Source organism: Sturnus vulgaris, chromosome 5 (genome assembly GCF_052056855.1).
Source record: "Sturnus vulgaris isolate bStuVul1 chromosome 5, bStuVul1.hap1, whole genome shotgun sequence".
NCBI lineage: Eukaryota > Metazoa > Chordata > Aves > Passeriformes > Sturnidae > Sturnus > Sturnus vulgaris.
Genome location: NC_142247.1, coordinates 31137579 through 31153922, shown reverse-complemented (window position 1 = coordinate 31153922; position 16344 = coordinate 31137579). Strand labels below are relative to the sequence as shown.

The following is a 16344-nucleotide window of genomic DNA, read 5'->3' as shown; positions in this document are numbered from 1 at the left end:
GAGCTTGGGAGTCCACAGGCTCAGCTGCAAATCCCTGATCTGTGGCTGTTTTCTAGGCCACACCAGTGAGCTTCTGCAGTGGGAGCTTGTCACTTCCATGCTGTGCAGGGAGGACAACACTCCCTGCCTGACTGGAGGAGATACAAGCTATGGTGATAGGGAACTGTGTCAACAGAGGCTGCTGCTTCTGGGAAATGCTGCATAGATCCAGCCATATCTACAGCAGGGAAGAGGATGGGGCCCTGAGTGGTGGTAGGTACAAGGCTCACAGTGCCTTCTCTGAGTTAGCAGTTTGCTTTTCAGCTGCTGGAGCCCCACTCCATGCTCTGTGGTTATCCAGTCCCTGAGTTTCATGCAGCACTGCCCTCAGAATCTCGATGTGAGCAGGGCTAGGAGCAACATGGGTTTTCTTTACAAGGGCCCTTGCCCAGCACAGAAGCACCCACGGTTATTTCCTTCAACATCATCAATGTTAGAGTAACTTCCGTGAAATGCCAGAATCCTCTGGAGCTAAACATGCTGTGCAAATGCTCTTGCCTGGCTGGACTCTCCTCTGGAAGGCTTAATGTTTATGCCAGCCAGGAAAAGAGGTCTGAGCAGAATATCAGGAGCCAGAAAAAGAGTGCAAGAAATTTCTGCTAGGAAACACGGTTGGACCCTATTTGCACAAGACCTAGTTTCAAAGCAGTATGGAGCCAAAAGCAGATGCTACCTATGTGTAACATACTGTTCCCTTCCCAGGGACTGTCAAGAAGGTCCCCACAAGAGAGAACAGCAGCAAGGGATAAGCAGCAGCCCAGCAAGTCCATGGTTGCCATTCTCTTCTCTGCTCCTTGGTAAGTCAGAGACAAGGCTGGCCGACACGCTTGGCCGCAGACAAATGTGCCTCTTGGGGTACAGGGAGTGTGGAGGGTACAGGGAGTACGGAGCCTCGGGGCCATTCCTTCCTCTCCTCTTGAGCAGATTTCAGTGCCATCTGCTCTCTTCTCTCTTTGGAGGAGTCAGCCGGGTGCTTTTGTCCCTTCTGGCAAAGCTGTGTTGCGTATGTCCCCCATCGGGTGTCAGGTACCCCGAGGCAGCTGGGACGGATGCGCACTCTCAGCCTTGCTCCAGAAAGCTCCCACTGCAGCAGTCCAAGGTCTTTCTTTCTCTCCTTTTCCCTGTCTGCAGCCTGTTCCTCTGGATCAGGCACTTCCCAAGGTCACAGCTGACTCCCAAGGTCAGGCCCAGGCTTTGCATTTGGCCTCTGCTGTGGGGGATGGGAAGGGTTTGGGCTGGGAAGGAACCTTCTCTTCACCCCTTTGTCCCCAGAGGACCCACAAGCAGCACCAGGTACCCGAGGGAGAGTAACAAGGGCAGAAGTAGACATGCGGCAGCCATGGGGCTCCCTGACTTTGGAAATGCTTTGTGGAATTACTCTTTTCTCGGCATGCATTACCCCACTAAACACTCCTAGACGATCCCTGGCCAGGCACCAGTCAGAGGTGCAGATTTTAGAGCAGGAGAAGTGGGGGGACTCGCTGATAATAGGGAGCTTCCTGGGACATGCTGCCTCCAACCTCACAGCCGCATCAAGCTCACAGTAAGAGTTTTGTTGTCTGCCGTCCCCTCCTAAAACAGTACCTGCCCCTGTGCTGGCTGGAGCCCGTCACGGGGGGGACTAAGCTGAACCCCCAGGTAAACCATGTCCTTGTGTCCCCTCTAAGCTGCTGTCAGGAGAGGAGAAATGAGGGTAAGCAGGTAGCGGCAGAGTGGAAATGTCCTCTGGCCACCTCTGTGCCCCAGGAGGACACCGGGCAAGGGTCCCGGCGCTTCGCCTTCCCGGGAAGCTGTGGGGCTGCTCCAGCTCCCGCACAGTGCGGCTGTGAGGCTCCGCTGCTGTGCCGAGCTCGTCCCACGGGATGGCACTGCCTGCTCAGGAACAGCCAGCCCGGCCGGCGCTCCTGGCAGGCATAAATGCAGCAAATTAAACCGTGCTGGCAGATTCTGATTGACGGGTCCCTAGAGAGCAAAGTCCCTTGTTTTTTCCATCCCCGAGGGGATCAGGAGCAGCAGGAGGAGCAGCAGCAGAGAAAACCCTTTCCCGAGCCCAGTACTTTGCCCTTGTGGATGTGTTTCTGGGACTCAGACCGTAGCCGTGTATCTTGACCCCTTTGCTGGTGCCGCGGGTATCGGCCAGCCGGCTCCTCCACCGCAGGCGCTCCGCAATGTCAGGAGCTGACCGCTGCAGAGGATGCCGAGCCCCGGCCCTCGTGTACATGAGCCGTGGCACCCTTGTCGCTCCGAGCCCAGGGTGCGAGGCCTGGAGGTTCCAATAAAGGGCAAGCGAAATGAGGCCAGCGGGGTTTGGCGTCATTCGCACGTTACTCCTCTCCACGGTGTAAAATTGGCACAAGTGACAACACTCTGCCAGAATGGTTCACGTCTGTGTTGGCTCTGCTAGAGCCAGGTCAAAGCCGGGATTTGCAGCCAGGAAGATGGAGGCAGTCACCCAATTTTTGCTGCTGCAGTTGTGGGAAGCAGCATGGCCCACTGGGGTCCTGGATCCTCTGTCAGGGCTCTCAGCACAGCTCCATGTCTGGCAGGTCCTCAGCACCCCTCAACCAGCCAGTGGTTGATGGCTTTAGTAAGGTACAGCCACCATAGGCAGTGGGACATCACAGATGTCCTCCCTACCCTTGTGAGCACAGATCCCCAGTTAAAGGTCTTTTTATGACCATGCCCGGGTGATAGGATCACCCAGTCTCCTCTCTCGGGCTGGAGGGGAGTTTCTCATCTCCACGGGGCATCTTGGTTGCACAGCTACTCTGGAGCTCTGTGGAGCCAGCAAACTGTGGTACAGGTCAGAAGTTCTGTAAATGCCCTGCCTGGATGAGGAGCTGCATACTGCACAGCAGCCCACGTGTGGTCCAGCTCCATGCCTCAGCTTAGCATGAGGGGTGACTTGTTCCCCCCTCTTGGAGGTAAAACTCAGGCTGGTGGCATTTAATTCACACCTGCTTAATCTGCATAGGTCCCACTCAAATTTTATCCTCCATCTGCCACTCTTCGCTACCAAAACTGTTGCCTCTTCTTTCTCTCTCTCCAGAACGTGTCTAGAAAAGTCTGGGGAGATGAGGGAAGAGGCCCCAGCAGCTGGAAGGCAGCTGGGAAGGAGATGCCAAGATGTCTGGACCCACCTCTACCTTTGGGGATGCTTCCAGGACATTCAGATAGCCTGTCCTTTGCCATCCTTGCTCACTTAGCAGCTTTAGTTATGCTGACTGTACGTCTTCACAGACCCTCCTTCTCCATCAGCTCTCCAGCTCAAACATTTCTGTGTCCTTGGCCTTGGTGCTCGGCTTTTGAAAGGCGAGCTGTGTGGCTGCCTCCTTCCCCCGTGGCAGTCCTTACACACAAGACAGACAGCAGGCTTGCATGTCTGACGCTTGGCCTCTCTCTGTAGTCATCTGGCACTAAAAATTATCTGCAGAGAAAAATACTGGGCTCCATACCTGGGTCTTAATATCCTCCCTCACCAAACCATAATTACTAATTACCACTCCTGGGTGTTTAAACCGTTTCAATGATGCAGTTAAATGCCCGACGTTAATTTAATAGCCAAGTATCTGGGTTTCCCCACATGAGGAGCTCTCAGAGCGTCTCCCACTGAAGCAAAATGCAGCCAGCTCTGGCTGTGGTCCATATGAGAGAGGCAGCAGAGGAGCAGCAAGCACATGTTGACAGCAGACCCGCACACGTGAGGGCCTGGGCATTACTCAGTAGCAAGTGCTCCCTTGCCCTACACCACTCCCCAAAGGCAGCCCCCTCTCCAGCCATGCTGTGCCTCCACGGGATGGAAGACCTGGCACCACTGCCAGCTCAGGCCAGCATCCCTTGGGCAGTGAAGGCCCTCTGGAGCTCGGATCCTTTGCCAGAGGCATCCTTGTGGATTGCTCTGTCTGAGTAGGGCAGCACTCTCTCTGGCAGATGCCCTGCCTGCCTTCTACTCATCCCTGAGAGTTTGAGAGCATTGAGAGCGTGTCCTCAGGTTTAGAGAGGTGCTGTCCAAAATCAGCCCCATGCAGGGCCAGACACTGCATTCTTCCAACATCTGAAAGCAGGGAATGACCATTGACCCCAAAGAGGTCACGAGGCTGGGGCATCACAGGGACCTGGCTGAAGGCATTGGACCCGACTTTGCCTGCTCCATCTCCACTCTGGCTGTGTTGCAAGGGGCCTGCTGTCTCTCCTTCCCCATTGCTGGGACTGGGGCAGGAACTTTTCCAACCCAAATATTTTCACTGAGCTCTCAGTCACGAGTCTTTGGCTTCCCTAAGGGCTCGGTGGCTCAGTGCTGTGGAGGAGAGGACCCTGGTGCCCTGCTCACCCCTGGCATGCTCAGGGCCTGCCAGAGCACACAGTCAGCAGTGGGACATGCAAGCACGTGGCATGGGGAGCATTGAGAACTAGGAGGGGTGCAGGAAAACATTGGGGTCTCTCACCTACCTGAGTGTTAATGTGCCTGGGGAGAGATAGGGAATGAGAGCTTCTGCCCACGCACAAGTCGTTTGCTTTCGATGCTGTCCCTCTAAGACATCACTTAATGTGACATTAATTAGTTAATGTTTGCAAAGTGCTTTGAACATGAAAAGTGCTGTATAAGTGCTGAATATTAGTACTAATTATTATGGCATGGAGGCTGGTGCTGTCTGAGGAGCATTCCCCACACTTAATTTCAGGCCGATGCTGCTTCGCTGCCTCATTCCATAAATGCCAGACAGAGAAGGGGAGAAGCATCTGCACCCTACGATGAAGGAGCACCTCATGGAGTTGTGCAGAGGGGGCGAGCCATGCACCCCTTCACTCCGGGCAGGACATTGTGTGGGAAGTGTAGCCACATCTCCCCAGTGCCTCGCTGGCACAGGTGAGGATGAGAGAGCACTCTTGCCCCAAGCTCTGCAGCGGGCCAGGATTGGAAACATCGCAGGGTGAATGGAGGAAAGACGGGGGGGGTTCCTTCAGCTTATCCCACCCATGCCTGAGCGGGAGCACTCAGCACTGGTGGAGGCTTCAGAACCAAGCAAGGAGATGAGGAGGAGGTGAGAAGGTTTTGGGGTCTGTGCACTAGACAGGGTGGGAAGGCAGCTACCTCCTAGATGTGCACGTGGCAGGGCCAGGAGCTCCCTGGTGTCCCCCAGACAGGCTCCTGGCCTGCTTTGCTGCCTCTCCCCCCGCGCCCTCCTTCTTGGCGAGGCCGCTGCTGAGAAGGGTCCCTGGAGGAGAAGCAGAAATGGGTCGGCAGCTGCCCCCAATTACCTTGGCAGTGAAGTGTCCTGCCAGCTGGAATGCTGGAGCCGGGGTTAGGTGTACCAGGGGCTCAAAGAAGAGGGATGAGCTAGAGGAGGTTGTGCTGGAGGGGGTGCAGAGTGGGGACCCACTGGGGGATATGGATGCTGAGCACAGATATCAACATGTGAGAGATGCACTGGGCAGCAGGGAGAACTGCAGTGCTGTGATCACATTGCAACCCACCAGTGTCTGCTGGGACTCCTGGAGCCAGCTGTGCCTTCCTTGCTGCTGCCAAATTAACTCCCATCTGCTCAGTCAGCTTGAGGCTTCACTTGTCTGCTGTGGGTCACACACAGAGAAGCTTTGTCACTCAGGTGGCTGTCCTTCCATGTCATCCCTCGAGCTAGTGGTGACAGTCTGATGGGAATTCTGGTCTGCTTCAGAAGGCCATGGAGGGTCTCATGGGAAGTGAGAGCCCAGTTCAGGGTGAAGGGAAGCTCATTGGTGACACCCTTGCTGCCAGTGGTGAGTGGGAGGTGAGGGGACGTGCCAGGAGCCTAGTCCCCTTTGTGGGAATCTCGCCTCCCTGCTCTGCTGCCACCTTACCTGTTCCTGGGTCTGCATCTCCAGCTGTAAGTTATTCCCCTGCTCCAAGCTCCTACGCTAAGCATTTCCACCAGGCACCCACTGCCACCCCAGCGACTGAGGAAATTGCCATGAGTGCTGAATAAAATCCCAAAACAATGCTGGGGTCACATTATTTTTCCTTTTTGAGCCCTCCAGTGTGTACGAATTCCGACCTTGCTGGCAATTCTTGGCTTGCCATGAAAGCCACTGTTCCAGTAGGAATTGGAGCATCAGCCTTTATGGTATCTTCACCCCAGGAAGAATGGAACAGGAGGGAAGATTCTGGAGGCTAAAGAGAGGCTGGATCAGATGTTTTGGAGGGCAGCAGAGAAAGCTCATGTATGACTTGAGTTTACCCATGCTTACTTAAAACAAAAAGCTGTGGCAAACATTCTCCTCTTGCCTCATCCATTCCTATATCTCGAAGACCATCTTGAAGCAACACCATCCTCTGAATTGCCAACGAGGATGAACTTGTCCACAGCAGTAGATTCTCTTGCTGGATTTTGAGGTACTTTTCTGACACTACAAATCCCCCCCCCCCCCCAATAAATCCACATAAACGAGGACCAAGTTATAAAAAAAAATCTTTATTTCATGTACCAGGATTTTTTTTTGTCATTTTCTCTTTTTAAAATTTTTTTCTTTTTAACAGTCTGAAAAAAACCCACGAAATAAAGAAAATGGAGGTTGGTTTCTTGGACTGGTTTGAACTGGACATGAGCAACACCCTGGGGAAAAAGCTTCCCCGCCAGCCCTTGCCTCCTGCACACGCTCTCCCGGCGCTCCCCCGCACTCTCCCCTTCCCGCCTGGCCCCGGGCGCGCTCAGCCCTGTGAATGCTCTCCAGCTCCGAGCAGTGTTGGGTGGGGATGGAAACCCCAACGCCACCTTCCCTCTACGCTGGGATCTGGGGAACTGGCTTTAACTTGTTCCTCGGGGGGCATTGGAGGGGGTGGATGTCCCCTGTGAATCGTTCTGAAGGGGCTGGGGGGCCACGGGAGCAGTGTCAGCAGTGGCGTGGGGTCTGAACACGCAGCCAAGGCGTTCACATCCACCTCTTGCCCTGTGATGCCGTTTTTGGGGGTGACCCCGTCCCTCTGCTGCCCCCCGCCCTACTCCAGAGCGGGGAAGGGGGGGTGAAGCAGCAGTGGGTCGGGGGGAGCGGGGAGGATCTGGCTGCTTTAAAGCAGAATCCCCGCTGGGACCTGGAGCGGGGACTGCGCAGCTCCTAAAACTGGAGCAGCAGGAATGGGGACGGAAAAAAGTCGAAAAGTGGGTCTGAGCTGCCGAAGGGCTCAGCGGCCCCATCCTGCAAACTCTCGGCTTTGTGCCTGCCCCGGGCGCTTCTGCTTTCGGGGGGCAGCCCCAAAGGGGTCCTGTACTCGCCCTGGGCTGGCCGGTGTCTGTGGGTGTCACAGAGGCACCCCATCACCCCTGCTGCCACCTCCCCTCCCGCCTCCACCGGCAGCGGCTCTCGGGGCGGGAGCTGCAGCAAAAGCCGTCACCGCGGTGCCCCCTTCCCCGGGCGGCAGGGAGGGAGGGAGGGAGGGAAAGAGGGAGGGAGAGAGGGGGCAGCAGCCAGGCCAGGGGGCCCGGGGGGGACGGGGGGACCGAGCTCGCCTTGCCTCGCTGCTGTGGAGGAGGCCACGGCAGTCGGGGACCCCAGGAGAGGGGTGGGGAGGAGGACAAAAGCCGGCGGGCACGGGGACACCCGCTGGCTTGGCACCTGTCCCCGGCACGGCTGCTGGGGCTCGGCAGCTCTTTGGGATGGGGCTGGCAGGCTGCACGGATCAGGGCCAGGCAGCCTGTGGCCGGCTTTGGGTCAGGGTGTGCTGACTGTGCCCAAGTGAGGATGGGAGCGATTTCGGGGGGCAGCAGGGTGGCCTCACCGTGCCCCTGCATGGCTGCGGCCCCACTGATGTGACCCAAGGGGTATCTGGGCAGATTTGAGGGGTGCATAGCCACCCTGGGAGCCTCTGGAGCATTCACAGGAGAGCATGCGCCCACCAGGGCACGAGTGTGTGAGCATGGGCACACCTGTGCGTGAGTGCTGTCCCCCCCACAGCATCCCATGTGTGTCCCCCCCACAGCATCATCACCCTGAAAGGATGGGAGCCCCAGCGACCCTCCACCAGCCTCCCCCCACCCTCTACCTGTGCCTCCCACACAGCTCCCTGCTGCCTCTTTTCTTTTCCTTTCTTTTTTCACAGTTTAAAGCTGAAGAAAACAAAAATTAAAAGAAAAAAATACTATCTGTTCTTCTTGCAAGTAAATCCACTTATTATATTTACATTTATTTATAGCTGTTGTTTTATTAAAAAATTGCCACTTTATTTTTTAAGAAACCTCTTTTGTCCTTTTTTTTTTTTTTTTTTTTTTTTTTTTTTTTCTCTGCGTGTGTCTTTATTTACTGTGTCTGTTTGTTTTTTGCACTGTCACCGTTAACCCCAGGGTCCCCAGGGCTGGGGACTCCGTGGAGGGTGACTCAGCATCAGCTCCTGCGCTCCCTGGGGTCACTTTAAACCTCTATGGACCTGTGGAGGACGAGCGGATCCCCACGGATCCCAGGGGAACGGAGTGGATCCCCATGGGTCTCGGGGGAACAGAGTGGGTCATGGCTAACTCCGGTACCCAGGATCCTCCGTAAGTGGCCCAAGGACACCGAAGTCACTGGAAGCCGAACCCCCATTCTCTGTTCCCCAAGAAGCCTGTGCTGGGTTAAAGGTTAGTGGGAAACAAACCATAAAATAAAAGAATAAAACCTCCCCAAATTAAAAAAGCTGCCTCCTCCTCCTCTTCCTCCCACTTGATTTATTGTCATTTGTTATTTCTTGGTTCCCTTTTATTTTTTAAATTGTTTTTATTAAATGTTAAAATAATGGTACATGGGAAATCATGCATTTTCTTTTAAATTTATTTCTATTTTTTAAATCTCTTTCTCTCAGTTTTAAGGTTTTTCTTTTTTTTCTTTTTGCTTTTGCTTTTTTTTTTAAGAATTTTTTTTCACTGTTGTATCTTTCCTCATGTTTCCTTTTCTTTTGTTTGGTTTTTTTTTTGTTCACTCGCTTGTTTGTCTGCTTATCTGCTTGTTCCTTCGTTGTTTTTTTTGTTTTTGTTTTTTTTTTTGTCAGTTTTTTTGTTTGCTTTTGTTGGTTTTTTTTGTGGATTTTTTTTTTTTTTTTGCATTGGGAAGGTCCCCACTCCACCAAGGGGCGGTTCCACCTCCTCCTTCCCCACCCCCCCTGCTGCCCCCTGCCCCCTTCCACCCTCCCCACCCTACAGCCCACCCCTGTCTCCTCCTGCCCGTTCCTGCCCCATTTTCAGCTCCTGGCGACGGCTTCATACCGGGGTGGTCCGGCGGTTGGCTGTGTTGGTGTGGATAGAGTCCTTGTTCTCTTTCTGGATACAGTTGTGAACCTGGAGGAAACTGTTATCCCTGTCGGAGTTGTAGGTGGCGGTGGGGGTGGTGGTTGCCTTCAGCGGGTCCCTGGTCAGAGTGTACATCGAGATCTCTGTTGATGGGAGGGTGTTGAACCCTTTGATCCCGACGGGAGAGGCATCCCTGGAGTGTGAAGGCTCGGTGGAGCGGGAGCTGGAGCGACTGCGTCTCTGATAGCGGTACCGGTAGCTGGGGATGCGGGTGATGGCGGAGGACTGGAGGTAGTCCGTGGCACGAGCGTTGGCACGCAGCTGTTTGTGCCGGTCTATGAACATGTGGACAGCCAGCACTCCCACCATCTCGGCTATAATGAAGGACAGGGCCCCGAAATAGAAGGACCAGCCGTAGGAGTAGCTGTTCTTCTTGGAGTCACTCTTGGAGGGGTCTCCAGCGTTGGCTGATATGTATACGATGATGCCAATTATATTACTCAGACCTGCAAGCCATCCGGCGGGGGAGAGAGAAGGAGATGTCAGGAAGGTCACATATGGCAGCGGTGGGGGCTGTGGGGTGGAAATCCTGCCCATTCCCTCCTGGATGGGCAGTTTTCCTTGGGAAACTCAGGCAAAACCCTCGTCATGTGCCTGCTGCTTCCCTGGACTGCACTCCTGGTCCCTGAAAGATGTCAGACGTTAGGGAAACTCTCCCTCCATCAGCTCCCAAGCAGGAGGAAAGCCCCTGCCTGCCTTCCTCTGCTGGGCGAGCAGGCAGGATGGAGAAACACCCATGTGACGCTGCTTTCAGCCCGAGTAAGACTTATGAAGGCTGGGAAATGCACACACTCCTGCCTAGGCAACTGCGCCCCTGCAGACATCCTGGCTGGGCAGTCCCCCAACCCCGGGAGCCCAGCCCCGGGGCATCCCTTTACCTGCAGACACGAAGAAGATGCCGGCACTAAGGATGATGTTGTGTCGGGTTTTGTAGAACTCGCTGGCTGCAATGCAGAGTCCACCCATGAAAAGCAGAATCACGCTCAGGATCGGGAAAATACTAGAGGCTCTAACAGCCCCTGCAGAGGAGACAGAGAGGGCAGGGCAGAAAGAATAACACAGGTGTGAGAGAGAGGAATCAGGGGCATGGAAATGGCACCGGCGTGAGAGGACGGGGGCACAAGAGCACGTTTTGTGGGCGAGGAGGGGAGAGACAGACGGCAGTGTGCCGTAGGGGAGTAATTTAAGGAGAGATAAAGTCATTGGGGGAGGGAGGGAGGGAGAGAGAAACGAAGTGTGTCAGAAAAGAGTGGTCCAAAGCAACTCTCCCATGCCCTGGCCACTGCTGCTGCCACGAAGCTGGTGGTTCAGCACAGGGAGGCAGAGTGGGCTGTGGGGCTGGTGGCTGAGCTGGGAGCCTGCCGGCATTGTCTGTGCCCCCTCACGCTGTCTTTTCCTCTATTTCTGGGGGGACTGCGGGCTGGAGGGGGAGCCCAGGCACCATTCTGCTCTCCTTCTGCGGGGCTCTGCCGCTCAAGACTGCACTTCAAAGAACAGCAACCCAAATGCTTCCTGCAGAGCTGCTCAATCTCGAATCCTCCCAAAAGGGCATGAGCATCTCAAGGAGAGTTTTTTGGTTTGTTTTTTTTTTTTAGGGCTGAGAAGGAGCTTGTAGTGCCATGCACTGCTCTGCAGCTGCAGTGAGGACTGAGAAGAAAAAGTCTCAGCCGTGTGTGCTGAAATGCTGGGCTTATCCTAGTGATTAAATGACTGGGCTCCTTCCAGAGGGCAGTGATGGGTTTGGATGTGCCAGCTCCCACACACGCACACTCTCCATCGGTCGATATGGGAAGAGCTCAGCCAGCAGAGGGCAAAGGCATAGATGCACAGATGCACGTATAAGCTCATGTGTGCATGCAAAATGTACCCCAAAGCTTCTGGGGAGCCTGACTTGTGTTCACACAGCGAAAGGCCAAGTCTGTGTGTATGCACACCCACGCACACAGGCACGCACGCACACACTGCTCGTGGGCGGCTCAGTGGGAGCCAGTGCTCTGCCTCAGTCTGCGTTGCGAATATTCCTATTTTTTTTTTAACTAGGAAGGCCTTCTCTCCTCCCTTCACAAGAGAAAATAAGCTGTTAAAGTGTGAAATGAAGCCTTGCTTGATAAAGAAAGGTATCAGACGGGCTGGTGCAATTCTGCTTGAGGAGCAAAGATCTGGAAGGAGGGATGAAAACTAATCCTTCCTTGCCTGCAAGAATGAACCCAATGAAGCAAATGCAGGACTTCTTCCTAAGTGAGCAGAGACCCCGCTTCAAAGACCCTGTTGGCCTCTGGATCCTGCTAGGCACAAGCAATCAGCTCTTTGAGGGAGGCGTAACCCACTGCCTGTGCATGGGGAATGCAGAAGGCAGAGAGAAACCTCTCTTGCTTGCTTTCCAGCTCTGCCTGGCTGTGTTTCAGGGAACAGGATAACAGTAATAACCATCTTTATAGCTTCTGGAAAACAAGGTGGCATTTGACGATGGGAAGCTTAAATGGCAGGAAGCAAACGTCAAGCAGACACCCACTGTTGAGAGGGTTTCTAGGGGGATGCTTGGTCAGTCCTGCAACCTGGTCCTGACTACATCAGTTTTATCTGTGTCTTAATTCTGAAATTCACGAATGTTGGGAGAACACAGAGTTACTGACAGACATGGGAAAATGCAGGTGTCATGTGATGGAGAAGGACAGCAGCCTTCCTCAGCCTTTCAGGAGGACCATGCCAGTAAGAGAGGGGAGAATATCATCCAGTCTTCCTGGCTCCAGAGCCTGTGGCCTAAAGAAAAGGGACTGGTGATGTATGCTCCCTAAACTCATCTGTGTCTGCTAGCAAGGAAACACAGGGATGCTTTTACTTCCTTTCTGATAACAGGCATTTGATTTAAAAAATCCTAAGGCACTTTATGTGGATGGCTGGCAGAAATAATGGCTAAGCCATTCTAGCCAGGCCATGGACACTGCCCCATCACTGTCCTGGTCCCCTGGGGCATGAGGGAATTGCCTACTCTGATACTGATAAACAACTTCCTATCTGTTCCTGATGGTACCGCCAGGCATTGCCCATGCAGAGCACCCAGGGACTCCGGTTTGACAGAAGTTCTGGGAAGAAACTGTTCAGTGGGGTTCCTTTCCAGGCAGGTCTAAGCCAGCAGAAATCTCAGTTCCCTCAGGAATGACCCTTTATTGACTTGCCAAATCCCTCTTTGAACCTGGTTCTTTCTTAAAAAGGGCTCTACCCTGGGGACACTGTCAGGTCCTGACATTGGGCCAATTTTTGTCTTCAGATCTTGTTCCCTCTGAGGGAACAAACCCATCCCTCTTGAGATGTTTGGCCCCTTGTTCCAACTCGTTTTTTCTGAGGTGCAATTGATGCTGCAAGCAGCTTCCTTGCTCCCAAGCAGCTCTACAAGGGCTGATTTACCCTCGGAGGCAGCCTGCAAACCTTTGGCATCCCTGTGAAAAACTGGATCAAACCCCCTTCAGCTCTGCTGTTCAGGGACCATGCAGCAATTAAGAGACCGGTGCTGCAGAAAGGCAGCTGGAATAAGCAATCTCTCTCGGTTATTTACAATTTACAGTGGATGAAGGACTGTTTGAGAAACCAAGAGGAAGCAGCATAAGATCTGCCTCTTTTCACATACAAATGAGCCTCACAGATCCTAAATTATCTCTCTCATCCCTGCCGCAGGGCTGGGTCTCCACATCTGGCTTGGAGCACACCCGGATGACAAGGAGCTATTCTGAAAGACTCTCTTTGGAAGCCTCTGATGATTAACCTTGGAAGGTCAAAAGCACTTATCTCAGATTTCTGTTAGGAGAAGATCTCATGATGTCAAAAGACATTGGGCTTGTGGAGGCAGGGCAGGATAGCAAGGTGGAGACCTAAAAGAAGGTGTGTTCCCTGTTCAGCTGGGCTAAAGGAAGAGTAAGCTCCTGCCTCTGGGGTGGGTAGAAATGCTGGCTGGGGAGGGCAACCAGGCAGGGTAACACATGATTTGGATCTGTCCTGCTGGCCAGGGTGCTGCTGTGCAAAGCGATGTGAGCTTCACTCACACATCTCAGGCTGGACTTTGAGGTTGGGCTAAGTTTCATTACAGATATGCCATGTGCCTAGGGTCCAGCATCTCTCCTAGGGGCTCTGGGTGAGCACCAGATCTTTCCTTCAAAGGGCACTGGCTGTCCTTATTCCTGCTTCCTGCTCCCATCACTGAAACCAGCAAAGACCAGATCTGCAGCCTCTGTAGGGAAACGGTGTTGAGGGAAGGGTGAAGACAGCAATAAGAGCTCCTCAGACAAAATCCACCTAATTTCTTAAGTCTGGTGCCACTGGAGTATCAGACAAGGAAATATAAACTTCCTTTGCTTTAGGAGGACATACACGCACACAGACACACACACAGACACACACACACACACTGCCCCAGTCTGACCTTAGGCGCAATCAGCAGCTTTTCAGTGGATTTGAATTAAGACTCTGATTTTATATCACAATTAATTGCTGCTAATAAAACAACCAAACCATTGGTTGTTACTGTGAATCTGAATTTGCACTGTCTCATGGGCAGGTCCCCTGGGACGTCAGAGTGGAGTAATTTTTAGGGGATGGCAAGGCTCTGGGATTTCCACTGAGCCTCACAGGTCCCAGTGCGTCCACCACCCTGTGTTCAGAAAACAAAAGGCGCCCGACGCTAGAACCTACGACCCATTGCAAAAAGAGCCTGCGGACTTACGGAGGAAATATTCTGCTGTATCGGCTTCATAATCTGCATCCTCAGGGAAGTGATCGATTTGCTTACACAGACCTTTAAAATTCCCTAGGGAACAAAAGAAAAAAAGAACAAATGAGAACACCAAAACCTGCCTTGCAGGAACAGCTGCCCTCTGTATCACCTTTTGTGCCTGCTTGCCTTCCCCCCAGGCAGCGTGCCCACTCGTGTGTGCATGCCTGGGAAATGCCTGGGGCCTCTCCTTGCACACTCGCACGTGTACCTCCCTTGTATTTGCACAGGAATGTGGGGTTTGCTGTCAGGATCCAGCCTGATGCCCAGCACTCCACAGAGGAGAGCACCAGAAGCTCTATGACTCCTGCTGCAGACAGGCCAGAGAGCACTGCCTGGGAATGGGAGCCAGATACTCAAAGCACAGTACAGGTGTCAGGGTCCCCTCCCTGAGTTACATCATCACACCTCACTGTTTCCCTTGGTGTGGCCTCGGTGGCTCCCAGCAGTGAGGGGATCAGGGCAGGATCATTAGGTCTAAGTTGTCAAAGTATTTGTTTCTCTCAGCTGTGAATTTGCTGCCCTCTCATTCCGTGGGCAGGATACATCCCTTTGTTCTGGTTTGGTGTGAGAACAAATCCCTTAGTCTACTTTCTCCATATGACTGCTTGTTTTTGCATGCTTTTGTCAGGCCTCTTGTGTCCTCTCACAGACTGAGGCTACAAGAAGCTCTGTGCATGTATATGTATGCAGCTCAACAGCAAAACACCCTTTTGCTGGGGGAGCAAAATCTTCTGCTATAAGTGAGGGAAGCTGAGCTGGACACAGTTCCTTCAGGCTGGTGTATGTACAGGGCCTTCTCCTAGTTTCAGTCATGGGGCACCTTTTTTCACACACTCCATGACCAACAAGGCCATCCCAGCAGGGGGCCAGGGACATCTTCCAAGTCTTTTGTTGGCTGGGATGTTTACCAGACTCTTATTTTCATCACTCATATCTTTTCTTGACATCAGGAGTACCACTCCAGAGAGGTACTCCTCAAGCCACATCATAATTTTCACTATGACCATTGATGAATTAGTATTTCAAATGATCAGGTTGTCCATTCTTGTACAGGGTTGTCCATGTGAAAGACAATTTCATTCTATCTCTTGGGGCTCCCACAAATTTTTTCTCCTACTTTCCATTCCATTTCCCTCTGGGCACTCACACTGACTGGCCATTAACACAGAACTGATGGACATAGTCTGTCCAGAAAGGAGAAATACATTGTCTGCATGAGGTGTGTGGTAGGCATGGTGATCCCGTGGGCCTCCTTACCAGAGTTCAACCAACAATGTGACCCAGGCTTATTGATCCCTCAGCAGAAGCATTTGGAGCATTGTCTGAAGAGTGACAAATGCTGTGGCAGCCTGGGTAAGCCTCCTGCCACCTTGACCCTGAACCCAGCTTCTGGACCAGCTGGTGTGCAGGGCAAGGGGAAAATGAAGCCACCACACTTGAGGCTGTTGCCTCTGGGAAGAGCAACAAAGCTCTTCCAGACCAACCCTATCCAGGCTGAGACCTGCAGTCACCATGTCAGGTCCCCAGTCATGTCTTGGAAGGCCTATTCCACATGAATTTGAATGATCTTTCAGATATCTGTAAACAGATGGAAGAAGGACCAAGCTCAGAGGATTCTACCTGAGATTTTTCTTGAGGCCAAGCCTTGACAGATTAATGTTTGGGATGCTTTGGGAGGCAATCCTGAGTAAATAGCTGAGTAAATGGAAGGCAGGTAGGTGGGTTCCTTTAGGTCAACCCCCAAGTTTGGCTTCTTCTGCATCCATCTGTCTTGTGTCTGATGTCTCCAAGTTACCTATTGCAATTAGCTACTCATTTGAAGAGCTTGCATGAAGAGACTAGAGACAGCAGAGAGGAGTGTGTGTGTGCATTAAGAGGTAAGTAATAGGAGAAGAAAGTAGGAACAAAGCCTCTCTGTGTAGCTCTGACATACTATTCCCACACTGAAACTGTGGGTTATGAAAGATTATTAATCACCCATCCTCAATCCAGTTACCTCATTCAAAAAGTGTCTGCTTCTGAGCCATGACTCTTCTGGAAAGAAAGCTTCATAACCAAGTAAATTGCCTTGGCACATTTCCACCCTGCTACTTGCCCACTAAAATCCCTATGAGGTAGGCAGATACAGCATGAAGGGGGTCCTTTCCCTTGCTTGCCCCTGACTGCCTGGGGCCATCTGCCTGTGACAGATGAGCAGCTCCTCATCCTGGTCCTTTGGCTGCTGTCACTGCTGTATAGTGCATGTGAACA

General features: G+C 52.8%; 1 protein-coding gene and 1 long non-coding RNA gene across 3 annotated transcripts in view; one reads left to right on the top strand and one right to left on the bottom strand.

Annotated features, from left to right (window-relative positions):
* Nucleotides 1–170: 170 nt before the first annotated feature.
* On the top strand, nucleotides 171–6179 carry LOC148223645 (uncharacterized). Its single transcript, XR_015803879.1, has 3 exons — nucleotides 171–252; nucleotides 742–836; nucleotides 6047–6179. It is a non-coding gene; the product is annotated as an uncharacterized LOC148223645 (long non-coding RNA).
* Nucleotides 6180–6472: 293 nt separating this feature from the next.
* CACNG2 (calcium voltage-gated channel auxiliary subunit gamma 2) overlaps nucleotides 6473–16344 on the bottom strand; it is a 54404-nt gene continuing 44532 nt past the window's right edge. For both annotated transcript variants that reach the window (XM_014885225.2, XM_088165352.1), the window contains 3 exons: nucleotides 14044–14127; nucleotides 10208–10348; nucleotides 6473–9775 (listed from right to left, as the gene is read on the bottom strand). In XM_014885225.2, the coding sequence (XP_014740711.1) occupies nucleotides 9240–9775; nucleotides 10208–10348; nucleotides 14044–14127 (761 nt within the window). In that variant the 3' untranslated portion in view covers nucleotides 6473–9239. The remainder of the gene's footprint in view (nucleotides 9776–10207; nucleotides 10349–14043; nucleotides 14128–16344) is intronic.